This window comes from Chelonoidis abingdonii, chromosome 1 (genome assembly GCF_003597395.2).
Source record: "Chelonoidis abingdonii isolate Lonesome George chromosome 1, CheloAbing_2.0, whole genome shotgun sequence".
Lineage (NCBI taxonomy): Eukaryota > Metazoa > Chordata > Testudines > Testudinidae > Chelonoidis > Chelonoidis abingdonii.
The window spans coordinates 188837617-188859055 of NC_133769.1; the positions used below are offsets into that span (position 1 = coordinate 188837617).

The window sequence follows — 21439 nt, forward strand, 5'->3', positions numbered from 1 at the left end:
CACTCTGCTCCCCTCAGTTTTACTTCTAATATTCTCTTCTCTTGTACAAAGCTGGCTAAATATAGCTGCTAGGCACTTTTAATAAAAGACTTCAATATAAAAATCACACATCAAATCATGCCTACGGAGACAGCCAGTCTCATGAAAAGACAAAATGTTTGTTTGGGAACAAGATTTGCATGCAAAACAGTATGTGATAATATTTTTATGATATGCCTAGTTTGGTGGGCCTGCATACCCAAATGTGTGTCCCAAAAGAGGGTATGTTTAGGTAAAAAGTAAGTGTTCAAACAGAATCATAGTGCACTGTACAATGCCGTCTGAAGAATGTGAAGACATCTGCAGAAAAACAGCTCAAGTTAAGAGTTCCTTCTAAGTAGTGGAAATATATGTCAAACATCTCATTTTGAGGGACATCACTCAGTTTAGTCCTAAAAGTACCCATTTTCCACACAAATTTGGTGTCATGAAACTGGGATTATAGGAAGTTATTTACATGAAAACAATCCATTGTTTTAAGTTTCTTGCATAAATATTTTTTGTCTCTCTTCAACTGAGTCTTTATCACACATTTCTTTCGGAAGGTTGAGTAATGTGAGTGTTAACATTATCATCATCTCCATAAGCAAATTCATATGTCTAAATGTAATATGACTACCTTGTGCTGAGTGGATTCCATAGATCTAACAATATCAGATGGCACCCATATTAACACTAGAGCCCTGAGGTTTCAGTGTCATCTGCCAGCAACATGGATGGTGCTTCCACTTTGCTGTGGTAAGTGGCAATCGGACAAAATGCCATTGGTAAAGAGCTTATTATTTGCTACTAATCACCCACTAATACAGATCACTCATCAAGTAAACCTGGGGTGGACACAGCTGGTAAAGGCTTTGGCATACAAGTCTTGTTTGGGTGTCATATACAAAAGTGATGGTAACCAGTCTGGTTTAAAGTGCCCAAATACAAGTACATACCTCCAAAACAAGTCACATCCCTCCCTGACTGCCAGCATGAGCGAGGATAGGAAGGGTGGGGATAGGCCATGACGGCCTTGAAAGTGAAGACAAGCAGCTTATGTTTGATGTGATAGAAAAGAGGGAACGAATGGAGGGATTCTAAGAAGGGGTGACATGATCAAAGTGACAGGCTAGGAAAACGATCTTTGTAGCAGCAGTATGAATGGACATGAGTAGGGCAAGCTGTGTCCCACAATGTCCAATAAAAAACCCTTCTCTTTAAAACAACCCCGTTCAACCGGCCCGCTACCTCTAAAAGTCTCCAGGTGTTAGCCTCTGAACCCTGCCTGTGCTCCCCCCATGCAGTCAGCCAGCATGCGGCTCTAGGCAGGGTTTAGAGGCTCACACCCCCAGCCCCCACGAGGCTTTTAGAGGTAGCGGACCCGGCTGGAAGAAGCGCTCCCATTCCCTCCCAGGGGCTCTGTCCCTAAGTCCCGGGGACACGAGAACAGGTGGCGGCTGCTTTCCGCCCTCCTGACCCGACCTGACTCTTCTGTCGCTTGCGGGCGGAGTGCGGCGGCGGCTTTGCGCTCGGGCTGGGGCCAAGGCGCGGGGGCGGGTGGTGCCTGCGGGCAGCTCCTCCCAGGTTCCCCGAACTGCCTCCGACCCCGGGTGCGTCTGGCTGTGACTCAGCCACGTGCTGGCGGCCGCAGCTGCCGCCCTGCTCCGCATCCAGCGACACCCCGAGCAGCTGCAGCGCTCCTGACGGCAGGCACCCGCTGGGTTGCGGGGCGCGCCCGGATGATGGTGGCGGCCCTGCGCGGGGGAGGGGGTAGCTCCTACGAGCTCCTCCCTCCGCTCAGCCAGAAGGTAACCCGGGCTGGCGGGGATCCGGGCCGGGCGCCACTGGAGACTGAGTCTCGCTCTGCCCGTGCAGCCTGGCAGGGCAGGGATGGGGCCTGGCAGGGCAGGGATGGGGCCTGGCAGCAGGCAGCGGACAGGGCGGAGAGCTTGTGCTACGGCCGCCTGGCCTGGGCTACTCCTCTCCGTTCGCTCGCCAGGCAGTTGTGTACAGTGCCCAGATCCGCCCCTCCTACCTGCACCGGGGCTGAGCTTGCCCCCGCCGGCTAAAGTCACCTAATGGCCGGCTTGGTGGGGCTTGGTCGAGCGGTTGCCTTGGAGCAGTTACATGCAATCACTGCTGGGGGCAGGATCTCGGGCTTCGTGGTCCCATTTTTAAACGGAAACCTGGTCGTTATAGAAGACCAAACTGGGGAGGGGGAGTGATCGTGGGATAGGGACAGTCTTCTGAGGGCTCTTTAAAATGTGGCTTAGTTTAGTATACCGGCTTGGAAATAGGGGTTAGGACTGCGTCAGGTCCAAGTGAGTCTCACATCCTCTTTCTTCTGGCAGTTGTTTATCCGAGGTACTTTGCACTTCTTGCCCCCTTCACTCTGATAACTCTATGTGACTCTCACATCACCTTTCTTTCGGATGCCTTGTAACATTCCACCCCTGTACCCTAACCCCCCCCCCCCCAAAAACAAAACAAAACAAAACAAAACATGCTAGGAACCTTGCACTTTTTGCTTCCTCCACTTCGATAAATCTTTCCTGCTATCACTCTTTTTATCTTTTTAGGATTCTCTCTGTCCTATGTATTTTCTTTCCTCCCCTTTACATTCTCTTTGTTTCTCCCTCAGGTTAGTATTAGAATAAGTAAAATCCCATGAACAGAATGTAAACTGATTTCAGAGTGAGAGAAATCAATAAGAGGATGCTTCATTTCTGTGTTTATCTTTCCCTTCTCATCCCTTTTCTGTATTGTCTGTATAATTGTAAGCCTTTTTGGGCAGAGATGGTCTCTCACTACATGTTTGAACAGGGCTTAACACAATGGGACCTGAGGTGATACTTTAATATGGAGGGAAAAACAACAACACTTTCCAGTCTTAGATTAGAATTACAGTATCAGGGCCTGAGTGGTACACATGTAAAAGGATGTGCAGGCTGTAGTTTGAATCAAAGTGAGAGACTGGTGTGAAATGAATACATATGTTATGGCCTAAAACATATTGTAATACATTAAAATAATTTAAATCAAATTTTAAAAAAAACAAGCAGTGCCTGTTGACTGCCAAATGTAAAGAAAATCAAACTATTGTCTTGGTGTAAGAAACACCTGCAACCAGAGTTTGTAAAGCTAACTAGCTTTTGACAGCAGTAGCTTTTTTTCAGGGGCAAAGTATATTTTCCTTATTTCACTTTATTCAACCTGTTAGTTCAATGACTAGTTCACTTAAAGTTAAAAGAAACCAGCTGGGAGTTGAAAATGTAAAGTTTGTTTTCCTCTTGCATTCTTTGAATAAAAACTAGATGCATGAGGATGTGATCTACTGGTTCTAAAATCTTGAAGAACATGTCAGTTCAATTCACTGACTACAGATACTACTTTGATTGTTTAAGAAATCATTTAGTTTTAAATGACAAGCATGTTATAATAAACTTTGATAAACTTTTTTCTTATTTATCCAGCTCGTTTAAGTAACGGGTAATTTTATTTAGCAATTAAAACATTTTAAATGGTGTTTTTGTACATTTCTGATTAAATTGGAATTTAGAGCTTGACACAAATCACATACCAAAGAAAATTAAACATCATCTAGTAAAAAGAAAAAAGCATCACTCACCAGTTTATCAAATAATAAATGTAATATTTAAGAATCTAAATAAAAATAAATTACATTATATAATTGCTCAAATAAATGTGTATAGATATAGTGTGTCCTCCTGGTTAACAAAAAGAAGCTCCAAATTTAGTGTGAAGGCTATATTTAGCTGCAAATCAACATGTTTTAATGGTTACCAACCAATGAGAATCAGTCTTTAGGAAAATAACTAAAAAATACAAATGTAAAGCAAGATTAAAATCAGTTATTTAAATGAAGATTGCTTTCTTGCTGATTTAAATTATGATTTAAATCTGTGATTTATATCAATCTACCTTGATGATAACACTGAATCATTAGTGTTATGGTAATAACTGCACTCAGAATATGTCCTCTATCCTCAGTAAAAAGTGCTGTTACCTCTGGATAAAATATTTTTAGAAATTTTTAATTGAGCAATGATTTTCTTGATTGGACTGCAACTTTGGAGACTCAGTCAACCCCTTAAGGGTCTGTGTGTATTACAGATTTAAAAAGTTAGCAAAGAAACATTTCCTTAATCATCAACATCATCATCAGAAAGTGCCTTCACTTCAGATAATTCTCTCAGTTTCCCCTTCCTCACTCCCCAAATTGGAAAAATTCCCTAATTTGAAAAATTCAAAACAACTCATAGGGCTTAAAGGGTATCTTGTTGCTCAGACACCATATCACTTGGCTCATAGAAGAGCCCCTCCGTGAGCTAGGAATGGGAAACCAGTCTATGTAACAAGATGGTAATGCTATGTAACAAAACTGAACAACAAAAATCAGATGTTTTTATTAACTAGTAGCAAAAGTAACACCTAATATTATTATAATTGAAAAAATAGTGATTCCCATTGTTTTGAGGCTTTAATACAGTGAGGGGTGAAAAATACAAAAATAGGAAAATGTGGTTATGAAAGCACAAAGATTGGCAGGGGAACTCTGGAACAGGTGTAATATCTAAAAGTCCTTTTAACCTGATTAGATTTCAGGTTATTGCTTTTAAATAGGGTCAGGTTCAGAAAGTGAAAATGTTAGTGACTGGTATGAGACAGTGCTGGAAATTTGTCCTAACATACATCCTTTGAATTAATGGGAAGGCAGGGGATGAATATCAGTTCAGAGTTTGGCTCAGTGGGTCTTCCTTTGAAATGTTTTCTTGTGGAGTCCTATGCATCTCCTGTTAAGGTCCATCACAATTTTGCTACATATAGAAATGGGAGCATGACTGGGCCAAGAGTAAGAGAAAGGCTGATTACTTCAGATTTGTATCATGCACTTGAATGATAAAATGTACAATATTTATAATCCAGCAATACTAATTAACCTTTACAGATATTAACAGTTTATGGAGGGTAAGTTTCTTTATTTGAGAATTACATATGGGAAGATATTTTTTAAAAAGGAGATCTTTAATTAGTCTGTTTCTTGGATTATCATTGATTATTTGGTGTTGCTTGTGTCAAAGTTAGATTCAGGACTCACGATTTGTCAGACCACTCTGTTTTATTAGCAAAGCGCTCTGCTAATACACCCAGATTATGTGTGAGTGCCATGCAAGGCTTAACCTACTTTATTTATACAGATAAAAAGGGTGCAAACTTAACAAGATAAAGGGAACAGAACTGATCAGTTTACTTGGGACTAGACACGCATATCTTATTTTCTTATTAACTCTTACCAATCTCCTGCTAATGTCCCACCATTAGCTTAATTGGACCCATATTTCCATACCTTAATGTTTTTTCTTCCTGACAACTTTATTTCAACATTTCTCATTCCTGCTTAAAGGAATTTATAGCCCACTGAATCAAGTAGCCTTAGACTTCTCTCTCATTCCATGTGTCTTCTGTGTTAAAGAGAGAAGGAGAAATAGGTGTGGCATTGGGTCATGATGAACAGATAATCATAGCAATAAATTCTAGTATTCAGGTCTAGTTTTTTGTGTTACCTAGAAAATATAGGTTATGTCACTGGAATATTAAATATGAAGCAAATTTATTTTTAGTTACAACTTTGTGTACTGAACTTGGAGTTTATTATCTGAGATTTATAAATTTAACTCACATTAACATTGATCCAAAGGAGAATGGATCTCTTAATGCCTAATTTTCTAAGAAAAAATGTGAAGTACAGATTCATTTCCCTCTGCCCTTCAAATAACATGAATTGTGTTTGGTTTGTTTTTATTAATAGAAATGCAGTCCTGAAGAAAGTGCTTCCTTCTTCAGTAAGATAACATATTCCTGGTACAGCAGGTGAGAATTTAAGTTATTTATTGGTGCTTATGCACAGTTGGTTTAGGCACAAGTCATACATGCATTCCATCCATTTATGCAGCTTGGCATTTTAATCCAGAATGAGAATGCTGTTAAAACAGCTTTCTAAAGCCAGAGTTTACAATTACTATAAGTCACTTCTTAACAATTACTTCCTAATGTACTGGTCCTGTAATTCTAGACACATACTAATGTTTTAGGTTGCCTGATTCTTAATAGTAACAAACAGATAATGTTTAGCACTTTAATTAACAGTTATAAAGTGCTCTAAGTCAGTGGGAGCTATTCACAAGATCTCCTTCATTAGAAAATAGACATGTATGTTTCTCAGTATTGTGTGTGGCAATACAATTACAAGAGTAAATATTTTAGGGTCTGGCTACACTGGCACTTTACAGCGCTGCAACTTTCCTGCTCAGGGATGTGAAAAAACACCCCCCTGAGCACTGCAAGATACACAGCGCTGCAAGCTACACCCGTAGAGGATGTGGTTTACGTGCAGCGCTGGGAGAGCTCTCTCCCAGCACTGGCGCTCCAACCACACTCACACTTCAAAGTGCTGCCGCGGCAGCGCTTTGAAATTTCAAGTGTAGCCATACCTTTAGTGTGACCTACAGAGAATTAGCCAAGTAACCCTGTTAATCAGTTATATGACTAATTTCCTGTGTGTTCTTCTTTAATGTTTGTTCTCTTCTTCCCTCCAAGTCATGTGTCATTCTAAACAAGTGATTAAAAGAACCCTCTCCTCTTAGGTATAGCATACCTTCATATGAACTGAAAGCTCAGCTACTTCAGGTTGGGCTACCTACTGTCATTTAACGTTCAGTAGGATATTTCAAGAAACTTCACATGTTTTGTCTCCTGACTGTTACTCATTACTAGCACTTCTTCTACATCATGTGCTTCGTTTGGAAATACTGTCAGTCAAAATAAACAGTAAGGCATGTAAGTGTATAGTGTAAGCCTATAGTCCTGAGAGAGAGGAATATTAATAATATGATTAAAGTCGGTTTACAAGTAACAGTTGCTTTTTGCTTTGTTCTACATTACTATTGTAATATTCTTAAACTTTAGTATCTGATTCTTTTTGCTTAGCCTAATTTCAAGCTTTCGAACTGTTGCCGGCACAAAGTGCCCGAAGCCAAGCAACAGCGGGGGGGGTCTGTCGCCCAGTGTGCCGCGCCAATAAACACACCAGGGTGGAAAAGCAAACCAAGTTTATTTGAGATCTCAAAGCGTTGCAGGGAGACTGACGCCTCAAACCAAGCACACTGATACAAGCAGGTTTTATCTTTTATATCCCATGAGAACTTTTCTCGCTGACTAGCTTATCCCCCACTTCCCCTCCCTCTCCTGTCAGCTACAGCATTTTCTTCTCACATACTCTTTTGTCTTCCCCCTTCCTCCTCCTCTTTCTGCTGCAGGGACATGTATGCTGTATCTAAAAGCGGCCTTGAAACTTGTTTCAATTTAGCTCCAGTGTGTTACAGCAGGGAACTGGCTGTTACAATCAGAAAACTAACTGCTGACATTACATTTTACAGCTATTAACATATGAGGTTACACAGAGTGTTGAACATGGAGGAACAATGGTTCACTGAGGCCTACAACAGGAGGGCTTCATTGACACTCGTGGTCTACCACCCTCCCGAGTTACCTAGGGTTATACCTGGTAACACCAACAACATTGTATGGTGAAAACCTAACTCCATTAAAGTTAATGGGAGTTTTGTCATTGATTTCAGTGGACCTAGGATTTAATCCATGATCTTGAATACAGTAATGTTGCAAGTTAAAAGTTTTCAGTTCTCACACAATTTGCATAAAATTTATAATTCCTCATTTTTATCACAGATATAAACTTATGAATATTAAGTTCACAACTTTCTTCAAAAATAGGAAGGTCCAAATTTTCTTTAAGGTTTTGATTTTCTTGTCTGCCACTGCAAAACTTGGTGATGGAAAAGGTTACCCGTGTGGTTTATATACACGCATATATGCTATAATCTCCTTGTGGGAGCTTTTTAGGATTTCTGTAAAATAGTTCCTCACAACTTGTTGCAATTTAAACTCTAAGTGTCCTTATTGGAGAGCCCTAAAAGATTTATTTAAAATGATGTCTTAGTAGATAACATTTTAAATAAATCATGTATTACTCTCCAGTAAAGTGTAGTTGCAGTCTTCTGAGTCCTGGAATATTAGAGAGACAAGGTGGGCATAGATGACTCATGCGTCCCCATACTTGTGGAGCACAATCTAAAGAGGAGGACATGTGACCGCCTCACGTGTCTCCTCTCCCCAGTGACCCCCCGCCCTGTGCCCAGTGGGGGGCTGCCATACTCCCCCTCCCCCAATGTTACCTGTAGGGGGAGGCTCTGTCCTCTCCCCACATGTCCCCTCCAGCATGTTTGGCTGCTTTCCTTGGCAGCCAAGTGGGGAGTGGGACGGAGCCACTTGTGCCTGAGAGAACCTGGCTGGGAGGCAGTGGCAGCCTGCACCCTGCCCTGGCTCAGCTGCCAGGAACAGGGGCTGAACATGCTGGGAGGTACAGGGAGGCTCCGGCTCGCTCAGCCTCTGTCAGCAGGGCCTGCGTGGGGGGCAGGGACAGGGGCCGAGCAAGCAGGAGCCCCTCTCCATCCCTGCTCCTGCTGAAGCTCCGAGCCCTGGGAGGTGTGTCCTGTGGGGTGAAGCCCCAAGACCCCTCTCTTCATGTTACCTGGAGTTCTTTCAACCCAAAGTGCTTGGTAACTTTTACTTTGCGCAGGGAGGTGTCAGGAAATAAATCAGGGGAGTCACGGCCATCCAACCGATAGATGGCTGGCACAAACAGGACAACACAAGAGTGCTTTCACTTAAAGCTAAACTTTACTAGTCTCAAGCACTTACACTTGCCTGCAACAAGATTAGTGAAACACCCCCAACCCTTGATAATTACCAAAGCTGAGTGTGGCTCTCGAGTGGCCCTGGGTACGTCTACACTACAGGATTATTCCGATTTTACATAAACCAGTTTTGTAAAACAGATTGTATAAAGTCAAGTGCACACGGCCACACTAAGCACATTAATTCGGCGGTGTGCGTCCATAGTCCGAGGCTAGCGTCGATTTCCGGAGCGTTGCACTGTGGGTAACTATTCCATAGCTATCCCATAGTTCCCGCAGTCTCCACTGCCCATTGGAATTCTGGGTTGAGATCCCAGTGCCTGATGGGGCAAAAAACATTGTCGCAGGTGGTTCTGGGTACATGTCGTCAGGCCCCCTCTCTCTCCCTCCCTCCATGAAAGCAACGGCAGACAACCGTTTCGCACCTTTTTTCCTGGGTTACCTGTGCAGACACCGTAGCAGGCACCATGGAGCCTGTTTTGCCTTTTTGTCACTGTCACCGTATGTGTAACTGGATGCCGGCTGACAGAGGCGATACTGCAGCGCTAACAGCAGCAGCATTCATTTGCTTTGCATGATATAGAGACGGTTATCAGTCATTCTGTACCATCTGTGTCCAATTGTAAATTGGCAATGAATGAATGGTTATTCGTACGTTCTGTACTGTCTGCTACTAATCATGGGTGCCCCTGGCTGAGGTCAAGCCGGGGCACAAAGCAAAAATGGGAATGACTCCTCGCGAGTCAATCCCTCCTTAATGGTATCTAAAAATAGTCAGTCCTGCTAGAAATGGGGCAAGTAACTAGAGAACCAGTGTACAGAGAGCACAGCTGCTCCGTGTCAGATCCGAGAAATGATGAGCTGCATGCCATTCACGGGAGTGCCCCTGAACACCCCACCGTTTGCTTCACCCTCCTCCCCCAACTTCCTTGGGCTGCCGTGCAGTGTCCCCCCCAATTAGTGTCACGAATTTATAAGAATGCAGGAATAAGAAACATGGTTTGTTGTGATAAAATGAGGGGGAGGCAGCCTCCCATCTGGCTGCTATGATAGTCCAGGCAGACATTAAGCGGTGTGCCGGGAGAGGACCAGCATCCTTCTGCTATGATAGTCCAGGCAGTACAAATCTTATTTACACATGGAAAGGGAGGGTCTGATGGAGCTCTAGCCCCCAGTGCTATGATGAAAGACGGTTGTACCAGCCGTTCTGTACATCTACTGGGAAATGACCAGTAATCATCTATATTTTACCCAGGTGCTTCCGGCAGCCCACTGAGGCCAAATGGGAGCACTCAGCAGCTATCAAGCATATTGTACATCTGCCACCAAGGGAGGAAGAGGAGCGGATAGGCCTTTACTGGCCGCAAGCAATCGCGTCTACCAGCAAGCATTCAGTACACAATAGGTGACATTAAAATAAAGTCAGAACAATTTTTTTCATTTTTTTCACGTGCGGGGGGAGGAGTAAATTGACGAGCTATTCCCTGAAACCATAGCTGGACAGTGTGTTTGAACCTACAGGCATTGGGAGCTAGACCAAGAATCAAATACTTTTTGGAGACTGCTTGACTGTGGGGTAGCTGGAGTCCTGAGTATCCGCCTTCTCCCTCCATGAGTGTCCATTTGATTCTTTGGCTTTCCATTACACTGTGACGCAGCATCTGGCTGTAGACTGGAGATTTTTTCAACGCTTTGGAATTTTGCTCTTGTAACGGAGCTCTGATAGAATCAGATTGGTCTCCCTATACAGCGACAAGATCCAGTATCTCCGCGTACGCCATGCTGGAAGTCTTTTTGAATTTGGACTTGCATTGCCCACCCGTGCTGATCAGAGCTCCACACGGGCAAGACAGGAAATGAAATTCAAAGTTGGCGGGGCTTTTTCCTGTCTAACCTGGCCACTGCATTTTCTGATTTCAGGATTGCTGTCCAGAAGCGGTGCACAGTGGGGCACTGTGGGATACGCCCGGAGGCCAATACCATCGATTTGGCGCGCACACTAAACCCTAATCCGATATGGTAATAACCGATTTTAGCGCTACTTTCTTGTGGGGAGGAGTACAGAAGCCAATTTAAAAAGAGCCCTTTATATCGATATATAAGGGCCTCATAGTGTGGACGGTGCGGCGTTAAATCGGTTTAAACGCTGCTAATCGGTTTTAAACGCGTAGTGTAGACCAGGCACAGTGTCAGCCTGTCCTGCCGGTGGGGAACAAGAAGAATGCATCCAGAGAGAGAGAGACCAGTCCCCAAAATGATCCCTTATTTATACATTAGTAATAGAATGACATGGCGTTTAAAAAACTTGTTAAGTAGGCATTTCAATATCAAGCAAGAGGCTCCTTCTGATTATTGATAAATAAAAAAGAAAAAAATGATTGGAATATACAAATTCTCCTAAACTGGAAGGGAACCTTGAAAGGTCAATTGAAGGTCTGCAGCCCTGCCTTCACTAACAGGACCAAGTACTGATTTTTGTCCCAGATCCCTAAGTGGCCCCCTCAAGGATTGAGCTCACAACCCTGGGTTTAGCAGGCTAATGCTCAAACCACTGAGCTGTCCCTCCCCCTAATAACCAGGTGTGGGTTTTTCCAGAACTTGCAGCCTTGAGACCTCAATAGACATTCCTGGGGCATAGCCTACTCTTTGAAAACGCATGTATAAGCAACTTCAACACAATTCTTATCAGGAAGGACAAGCTGCCCTTTCCGTGGCACCCAAAATCCCATCCCCTCCTGCCTTGGTTAAGCTGAGATTACTGAATAGCCAATTTACAGCTTGCTGACTAGGCCACCTTGAACAATAAGCTATAGTGGTTCAAGCATTTACTGGTATGCCAAAGTCTCCCCATACACTCACTGGGCAAAAGCCCCTTCCCCACCACTCTGCTGCAAGGCAGAGGTCTGGAGCTTCCTCCACCCTCCCTTCCCAGGCCTGGTAGGTGGAAAATGGGATGGGGGCATGGAGGATTCCACAAGCCACACTTTAACTGTAAAAGAGCCGCATGCAGTTTAGCCACCACTGTAATAAGCCATAAATTCAGCGTTTCTGATCAGTGCATGATTTTTTGTCTCTAGCAAAGTAATTAATTTAAGCACCCAGGCTCGTCTTTTGAAAGTGTTGTGGAGCTTTCCTTTGAGGATGAGAACTGAGAGGTCAGAAATCGCTTTGTGAAAAGTATTCGCCCAGAGGTGATGGGATGTTTTTGTCTTTTATCATTTTCCTGCGTTAGTTCGTTTGAGGGCATAGTGATTGTCTGGTTTCACCCACATAGTTGTTATTGGGGCACTTAGTGCACTGGATGAGGTATGCTACATGTTGTGATAGGCATGTATAGGATCCCTGGATCTTGAAAAGTGTGTGTTGGGGGTATTGATCACTGTAGCAGTGGAGATATGTCTGCAGGTTTTGCATCGGCTCTTCAGGCAAAGTCTGGTGCTGCTTTGAGTTTGTATGTCCTGGTTTGCTGGGAGCTTGCTTTTGATGATGAGCTTGGAGAGGTTGGGAGGTTATCTGAAAACCAGAAGCAGGGGCATTCAGGAAAGATTTCTTTCAGGATGGGATCTCCATCGAGTATGGGTTGTAGTTTCTTGATGATACACCATCTGGGTTCCAGTGTGGGATTGTATGTGATGACTAGGGATGTGTAATCAGAGGGGATTTTATTTCTGTATTGAAGCAGGTTTTCTCAGGGTATTTGGGTGGCCTGTTCCTTGATGTGATCTACTTCTCTGGTGGAGTGTCCTTGTTTGGCAGAGGTGATTTTAAGTGTGTTTAGGTCTATATCTGTGACTTTCCCCTCTGAGCATATTCTGTGGTATCTGAGTGCTTGGCTATAGATAACAGATTTATTGGTATGTTTGGGGTGGCTACTAGATCTATGAACGTGCTTGTGGGGGGTCCGTGGTTTTCTTTTATATGGTTATCTGAGTGGTTCCATTGTTTAAGATGATGATGGTGGCCAGGAAATTGATTCTAGTGTGAGTGTGTTCCAGGGAGAGTTTAATGGATAGGTGGTGGTTGTTCAAGTTGTGGTGGAAATCTATGAGGGAGTTTAAGCTGTTTGTCTGTATCTGTTCCACCTTACATTTTTGCCATGATGCTAGCAGTTCCTTTCCCAGACCTGAAGAAGAGCTCTGTGGGGCTCAAAAGCTTGTCTCTGACTAACAGAAGTTGGTCCAATAAAAGATATTGCCTCACCCACCGTGTCTCTCCAGTAAAGGACACTTAGAGATTAAACAATGTTAGGCTTCTGCAGTCTGAACAGGGAAATCACAAACTGATTATTATATAACTAACTCATAACATTTCATCATGCTTCCATGGAACCCAGAATGAGATGAAGGCAATCTGGGGCTATAGGCACAACTCAAAATGGGCCCTTCAATGTACTCATCTGTCTTTTGGGGAAGCACCAGAATTCAGAATTGAGACCAGTGTGGCAGTTCACTGCTTGTAGAATTATTGTTTCAGGTTCTCTCCTGACTCAGACAGGTATCGTTATACTCAGGTCACTTTTTCAAAATTTTCTTTGAATACCTGATGTCTAGAAACTTTTTTTTTTTAATGAATGCTGAAATTCTGATCTCACCACCTGACTCCAGGAGTTGGGACTCTAAGCAATGACTTAAAGTATGTGTACCTTAATCTTGCCATGTTGGGACTCCGGTAGACCTATGCAGTGACATCTGATTGATTCATTTCTGTTGCTTTCCAAACTTTTGGAACTTCCTTAAAAAATTAATTGACTTTGACATCAGCATTCATTTTTGTAGATTCTCCCATTTGGTTGCTCTGCCCGCTGTCCAGCCAGTCATGCTCCCAAAACTTACAGGTTCCTTTCATTGTTCTTGTGGGGGGATTCCTGTGGGTTCAGGGTGATTACGACCATTATTTACACCCATTTCAGCTCTTTTATTTCTAACAGCAAAGGAGATAATATGGCCAAAAATTTAAACAAATCAAGATCTGTTGTAAGCTTATTGTAGACTTATACTAAAACCCAATTTCTGTTTGTCCCCGAGTACCCTGGTTAAGGATGAGTCACAGCAGAGTGGAATCCTATTATAAAGAAAAACATTTTCTCTGTAGATCATCGTAAGTGGACGGTCACTAACAAGATTTGCTGTTGAAATAACTAGAAATTTTTATTCTCCTTAACTTCATAACTACAAATGGATGCTGAAATGCAGGTTTTCCTCATTGAGGGTGTTCAGGTCTGGGGATTTCAGTTTCAGTATAGTCAAGTTGACTTTAGGTGGGGTCCACAATTTTGCCTTTTATATTATACATACTCTATTTATTATTGTGAATGTAGAGTTTATTTATAAGTATTGTATTATGTGTATAAAGCTTCTCAGTTAGGATTCCTGTTTGATTTGGCTGCTTTGTGTTTCTTGTAATAGTTCACTTGTTAAAGTGATTATTTTCCTTTCAGAATAATAACTTTAGGCTACAAGAAACCATTGGAAAGAGAGGACCTGTTTGAATTGAATGAAAGTGACTCTCCGTATACTGTATGTCCTAACTTTGAAAAGCATTGGAGGAAGGAACTCTTAAAGGCAACAAAAGGATTAAAGGTAATGATGATAGCAATAAGTAACATCACTAACCATTACCTTTTTCTAAATTTATATTGGGCATCCCAAAAAATCCTTGTCAAAACTTAAGTAATTCTTGTAAAGATTTAAACCAAATATCTTCAGAGCCCCCCATAGATTTCCATACAGTCTGCCCTCCCTTGACTGGTGCAGTAGTTCAGAATACTAGACAAAAGTGCTTCAGTGTATATGTTTAGTTCCCATTAGCAATGGTAATGAGTCTTGCTCGAAGCCAGTGGTTTTCAACCTGTTGTCTGCGGGTCTCTGTGGGTCCACAGACTATGTCAAAGGGGTCTGTGAAAGATGAATATAAAAATACGTTTCAGCTCCCAGAAAAGGGAAGTGGTGTCATTACCATATATGCCCACAGTTTAGCACCCTTTCTCACTCTGCATCAAATGCCGTGCTGAGCACATGCAACATTTATATTTGAATTCTGTTCGGTCAATTTTCAGTCTAAAACTTCTATGGTAGGGGTCCGCGGACTACAGGTTGAATTTCCAAAGGAGTCCACACCTCCATTTGAAATTTAGGAGCCCACAAATGAAATAAGGTTGAAAATCACTGCTCTAAGCAAAAAACAATTGTAGAAGGTTCTGGCAACACTTGTGCACCATTGCAAGGACTGGTGTGTGTAGCTGCAAGGTGTATTAAAACCATTAGTAAGATTTTGTAGTGTAGAGCAGGCTTCAGTGTAATGTTTTAATTAAATTTCCTGGGTTGTTGTTTTGTGGTTGCTGTTTGTGGGTTTTTTGTTTATGTTTGAAGTTTCATATATGGATTTTTTTTTTCCTAACGTGTTTGGCTAGATCGGTGTAGGCAACCTGTGGCACGTAAGCTGATTTTCAGTGGCACTCACACTGCCCGGGTCCTGGCCACCGGGCCGTGGGGCTCTGCATTTTATTTAATTTTAAATAAAGCTTCTTAAAAATTTTAAAAACTTTACATATAACAGTAGTTTAGTTATATATTATAGACTTGTAGAAAGAGACCTTCTAAAAAAGTTTAAATGTATTAGTGGCACGCAAAATCTTAAATCAGAGTAAATAAATGAAGACTCGGCACATCACTTCTGAAAGGTTGCCGACCCCTGGGCTAGACACTGCAGGAATACCATAACCTTAGGAAGTCTATATGAAGAGTCTCTGTCCTGAGAGTCTTAGGAGCACACAATGCTCACCGTTCCCAATAAGGCAGACAAACTTTTCTTGATGACCAGTCATGATCAGATCATAGGGGACTTTGGCTTCTGCATGATATGGTCAGCAGGGTGTTGAGCTCTGGCAGCTCTGATCTTGGGGCTGTGCCCCATAGTTAGGTTCCAAAAGGCTTCAGACCTTACAGGGACATTTCTGGATGCCATCTTTCTAACCCCAGCTGATTTGTGGAAAGTATTTCCCTCCCCTCCCACCCCCCTCGCTCTTGTAATACCCAAGAAGGGCAGATTTGTTTTTGCTCAGACTTTATCAGAATATTCATTTTTAATTAGAGACTTAACTTGGAAAATTTCAGTGTGCCAGGTTAAGCTTTAGAAAGTTAATTAGCAACTGACATCACACCGTTAGAATAAAAATTCTTAGGCAACCTTAAATAAAGCAGTTGCTACAACTTCCACTGTAAAGCAAAAAGTACAACTTCTTACTTATCTGGATCTATATACAGTACAAAAGGCTTCCTCCAACACATCTAACAGATTTTTGTGCATTCCAACTTTCATTTTTGAGGAAGACTTTTTCTGTTGAAGGCCTACCCATGGTAATAAATTGCCTTTTTGTGATACTGAAAGATGATTGCAGAAACTTTATTCCCCCTTTCGTAAAGGATTACTAGATAGTCTAAATTATTTTTGCACAGAAATATTTCTACCCTTCCCCCTCACTGAGTTGAAAGAAGTATGTTCCACAGGATCATAGGTGTGCCCATTGCTCTAGAGTGACACTCTGCATTTTTGTGTTAAAATCTTCGTCTTAATTTTGTGTCTTTCTTTTGTAAATTGGCAGGCTCCTTGTGACAAAGGGGTGATATCAGAGAAAGGAAGTTTCCAGAAACCATCTCTGCTTTATCCCCTATGGCAAACATTTAGATTTTTATTGATTAAAGTTGCCGTTCTGAAAGTTGCAGCTGATATTCTGGCCTTCATGAGTCCACAGATAATGAAGTAAGTTTTTTTTAATGTGTTCCATTTTGTGTTCAGGACAGCAATAATAATGAAACTAAAGGATTCCCAATATCAATTTAGTTCTGCTAACACAACTTTTTAGTGGCAAGGTTTATTAGAGGAAATGTTTTGGTAACTTAAAATTATCCACGTTACATATTTTTATAAGATTTTTGAGGGATTAACAAACTTCCTCTAAGAATGTTTTAATGCCTGTTTGTGACCAACATAAACAAAAGATACTTCTGATATTTACAGGCTGAGATGTTAGGTCATTAAGAAAAGGTCATTAAGAAATGAGTCCCTGACTGAATTCCACTCAGCCCGTGTCCTTGCAGATTTTATGCAGCCGTTCCCTGAAGTTATTGAAATGCAAATATTGATAGTCACTGTTTGACAGTTCTAGCTTGAGTTTGTAATTTCCTTCATGCATATTTTCTTAAATATTTGGCTGATTGTTTATTACATCTATAGAACTAAATAGCATTCTGTCAATAAACACCAATTAGGGAGCTCCTTCCTGCCTTGCATTGACATAATATCATAGTACAGGAGCTAATAAGGTGAAAAAATGTGGATTAGTTATGAATTATGAACCCTATTGACAGCAGAGATGCATTTCTCTCTTTGCGATGTTACATGGCTGAATATGATGACACTCAAGTCTATGTTGCTATTGATATTGAAATATCAGATGTTATTACTGTATTAAAGAAAACAATGAAATATTTAAAAGTGTGTGTGTGTTGGGGGGAAGCATGAGTTACAGGAGCTTAAAAAAAAAAGAAAAAAATCACTGTGCAAATTATCCTTTTCCATACAATGCGACAAGGAAGAAAGTATGGAACTACAAATACACTCGAAGTGGCTCATCTCCTGAGAGGTGGGGCAAAGGTTTCCTCTCCCAGGAACACAAGATAGAAACCACCAGAAAAGAGAGTGGCTCATGGAGTTAGCCAAATTTCCTCCCTCAGGGCTGTCAACCTGTATCTCTAAAGGATTATTGTATTATAGAAAATGAGTACATGTCTTATTAAAAATTAAAAAAAATGCAGAGGATTGTGGGGAGGAGGAGGAAATGAAGGAGACATTTTAGTCACCAAAGTATGTTTTTAAAATGTACTTACCGAACGTAGCAGCTTAGTGTGTCATGTATTGAAAGGAGGCTCATCAGCCTTTCCTCAAACAAGGATGTCTCATAAGATCTTGACTCCGAAGTAGATTTCAGGTCAGCTGTGTAAGCAGCCCCATATGACTTAATTAGAGCAGATACACTATATAGCAATTACTCCGTGAACAATACTTTACTGCTTAGCATGATTTACTGTAAATGCTCCCTAATAATGTATTTGTTCAAGCTAAGAAATTATATTTTTAAAATTTCATAATTCAGGTAATATACCCAGTTGTGTTATGAAGTGATTGGCAACTTTTTAAAAAAATGCTTCAAGTGAAATTGCTGTGACAGTCATGAAACTGCTATGTAATGATCTAAGAATACTGAGATGGAGCAATTTTATTAATGCTGTATGTGACCTGGGCAGTGAGGTAAAGTTACTGTGTAACTGGCATGGATTTATTAGAATTTCCTGAATGTCAGAACTGATTTAACTTACATTGGAGGTAGTGGAATGTTTATCGTATGCTTAAAATGTTAAAATTCAGTAGGGTCTGTGCATGAAGGCAATACAATGGCTGTCCAGAGAAGAACATCCAGGCACTTGAAACACAATGGGGCAAAGTGTTACCCTCAAGGATCCTGTGTCCTATTTCCAACAAACTGCAAACCGGTTATAAAGTCCTTCTCTGGAGAGGAAGTGAGTGGTTAATTTTCAGGTGCTGCCCAAGGGGAGACAGGCTGACAGTAAGAGAGACTTTGAGGATAAATCTGAAAGAGTTGGATCTTTCCCCATATCCATGGAATGCTAAGCCTTAGGAACAGACAGGCAAGAGTGTAACCTTTTTCTTTGTTTTGTTTTGTTTTTTTGTTTTTTTGACCGTTACATTTCAGAGAGAAATCTATTGTTCTAATAATTAATACTCTGCTTTAAAAAAACTGTCTGATCACAACTGTCATTATTCTTGGAAGGAACAGAATTGTAGGGTCTGCATGTACATCAGACCTGCTGAGGCAATCTAGGGTGGCCATGTGTCTGGCTTTCGACTGGAAAGTCTGGTAGAAAAGGGGACCTGACGGTATCCGGTCACATCTACTGACCGGACACCCAAAGTCCAGTTATTGCAGGTGGGGGAGGTGGGCTTGCACTGGGTCATCGCTTGTGCCAGCCCCTACTCAGCTGGGGCCGCCCCCTACCTGCGTCAGGCAGCTGCAGCTTCCAGCCCTGCTTCACAGGCGAGTCCCTTCTGACCCGGGTGGCAGGGGGTAGGAGGGGAAAAGCAGCGAGTGACTGGGGGAGGGGGAAGAAGGAGTGGATGGGGTGGGGCATCAGGGGAAGAGGCGGGGCAGGAGCTTGGGGGAATAGGTGGGGCAGGGGCAGGGCTTTGGGGGAAGAGGCAAGGCAGGGGTGGGGTTTCGGGGGGTCTCAGGTAAGCGAGGATGGGGTGGTGGTAGGGTCTCGGGTAAGCAGGGGTGGGGTTTCGGGGGGTCTCAGGTAAGCGAGGATGGGGTGGTGGTAGGGTCTCGGGTAAGCAGGGGTGGGGTTTCGGGGGAAGAGGCAGAGCAGGGGAGGTTCTGACACTCTTGCTGGAGTGTTTGGTTTTTAAATATTACCAGGGTGGCAACCCTAAGGTAATCATGGTTGATACACAGGGAACTGCAGTGCAATGCCTGGTCTGAGAGTGGGAGAACTGTGTGATTCATCCTAAGAGACAGGCAACTGCTAGGGGGCTTGAGAACTGAGAGGGAGTGTACATAGAGGGGAATCAGAGGGGCGGTTAGCCCAGGAACTGTGACAAATGCGAAGGGAAGCCCAACTGTGCAATCTATGTTTAAGAATTTCAAAATTTAGAATCTGAATCAAGAGCTAAAAACAAATGAAGTGCAAAGCTAATTGAAGGCTGATGCTCAGACTAACTCAAAAGGTACATATTAAGTGTTAGCTTAAATTCAGAGTCAAAACTCTGAACTTCCATGCTTTTGTTGCTTAGATGTAGATTTTTCTTGTTTGCTGGAGCAGCTGAACAAAAAAGAAAAACCTACATCCCAGTCACAAAAGCATGGAAGTTTTGTGATATAACAACTACAATTCAGGTTTAACGGAAGACTGAAAATGACTCTGCCATGGGAGAGAAGGAAGTGATTTTTATCAACAAAGGGAAGGTGTTTAACACAGTTGTTCACCTGGTTGGTTATCAGAGAATTTATGAACATAAGTGATTAGTGTTAACCTTTAGACTGTTGCGGCTGCCACCCTCAACTATGGAACAATTTGTGCTAAAAATTAACCTGGCTGAGAGCTGTATCTGTGATTGTCTGAAAGGAAATGTTAGAATGACACCATCAGGTACTCTATATTAGTGTTTCCCAAACTTGTTCCGCCGCTTATGTAGAGTCAGCCCCCTGGTGGTCTGGGCCAGTTTGTTAACCTGCTGCATCCGCAGGTCTGGCCGATCGCAGCTCCCACTGGCCATAGTTCGCTGTTCCAGGCTGCTGGAAGCAGTGCGGGCTGATGGAGCCACGATCAGCCGGACCTGCAAACGCAGCAGGTAAACAAACCAGCCCGGCCCGCCAGGGATTTTCCCTACACAAGTGGCGTAACAAGTTTGGGAAACACTGCTCTGTATTGTTTATTACACTCACTGGTTAGTAGTAGTGTGTTTTCAAGCTAGTAACAAAAGTTAATTTTGACTTCTGATTTTTTTTATACTTTGCCATTTGGCAAACACTGATTTTTTTTTTATTCTATATTTCTAACAAAAAAAGGTAGATTTTTTTTTTAACCACCCTGTATTTGTGCTCCGTTACCAGTGAAATCAGCAGCAATGTCCCTCTCCGTGAAAAAGCATTTGAGAATTGTTTCAAAGGTAGCACAGCAGCACACAGATGAATGCTCTTCCATCCACCCCCCATTTTGAGTATCCTAGTTCTCCACTGTCTTGCACCTTTTAGACTCATTTTGACCTGTGCAAAGTGGATATAATAACTACACAGATTGTAAATATATCAGTTTTACTGAACCCATTTGCCAGATGCAAATTGTTGATTAATTCACAGATTTTAAAACTTTGTATTCCTTCATTCGCAGGGAAATGATAACTTTGTTTGAAAATCACTCTGATTTACACTGGAAGGGATATGGCTATGCCATTGCTCTTCTTGTCGTGGTTGTCTTGCAGACACTTGTCCATCAGTTATACCAGCGTTTCAATATGCTCACCGCTGTCAAAATTAAGACTGCTGCTGTTGGCCTGATATACAAAAAGGTAACCACTTCTTCTGACATTACCCCCTAACCTCTAAAAAGGGCAAATGTCTCATTTCTGAAAGATAGAAGTGCTACAAAAACAAAGATGTTGTAGATTGATGAGAATATCAATAAAGATGCCTAAACTATAACTGGAACACTAAAAACAGCTGAAGTTAATATTTCATGTTTCCATTCGAAGAGTCCCATCCTACAACTAAATGGGGGAAGCTGTGCCTCAGTACAGAATGCGTAAAGATATAGGGGTCTGCCAGGGCAGGGCAGGTTGCGGGATTGGGAGCTACCCCCCTGTTCACTTGCTTACTGTTCTCTGAAACTTTTTTTTCCTAACCTGAAATTTTCCAGCCTTGTGTAAAGGCGGAGGGCTGTGCATGTGTCTGCATGTATGTGTTGTTAAGTTTGAACAAAAATGATGCATCCATTTTTGAGCAAAAATAAGGCTGAATTCCCCTCCATCCCTAGCCCTTTTTAAAAAATAAG

At 42.2% G+C, this 21439-nt stretch overlaps 1 protein-coding gene across 2 annotated transcripts in view; it reads left to right on the forward strand.

The window, feature by feature from the left end:
- The first annotated feature begins 1751 nt into the window (after positions 1-1751).
- Positions 1752-21439, forward strand: part of LOC116828569 (multidrug resistance-associated protein 1-like) — a 54108-nt gene continuing 34420 nt past the window's right edge. For both annotated transcript variants that reach the window (XM_075073189.1, XM_032786894.2), the window contains exons 1-5: positions 1752-1829; positions 5852-5913; positions 14254-14395; positions 16417-16574; positions 20780-20957. In XM_075073189.1, the coding sequence (XP_074929290.1) occupies positions 1761-1829; positions 5852-5913; positions 14254-14395; positions 16417-16574; positions 20780-20957 (609 nt within the window). In that variant the 5' untranslated portion in view covers positions 1752-1760. The remainder of the gene's footprint in view (positions 1830-5851; positions 5914-14253; positions 14396-16416; positions 16575-20779; positions 20958-21439) is intronic.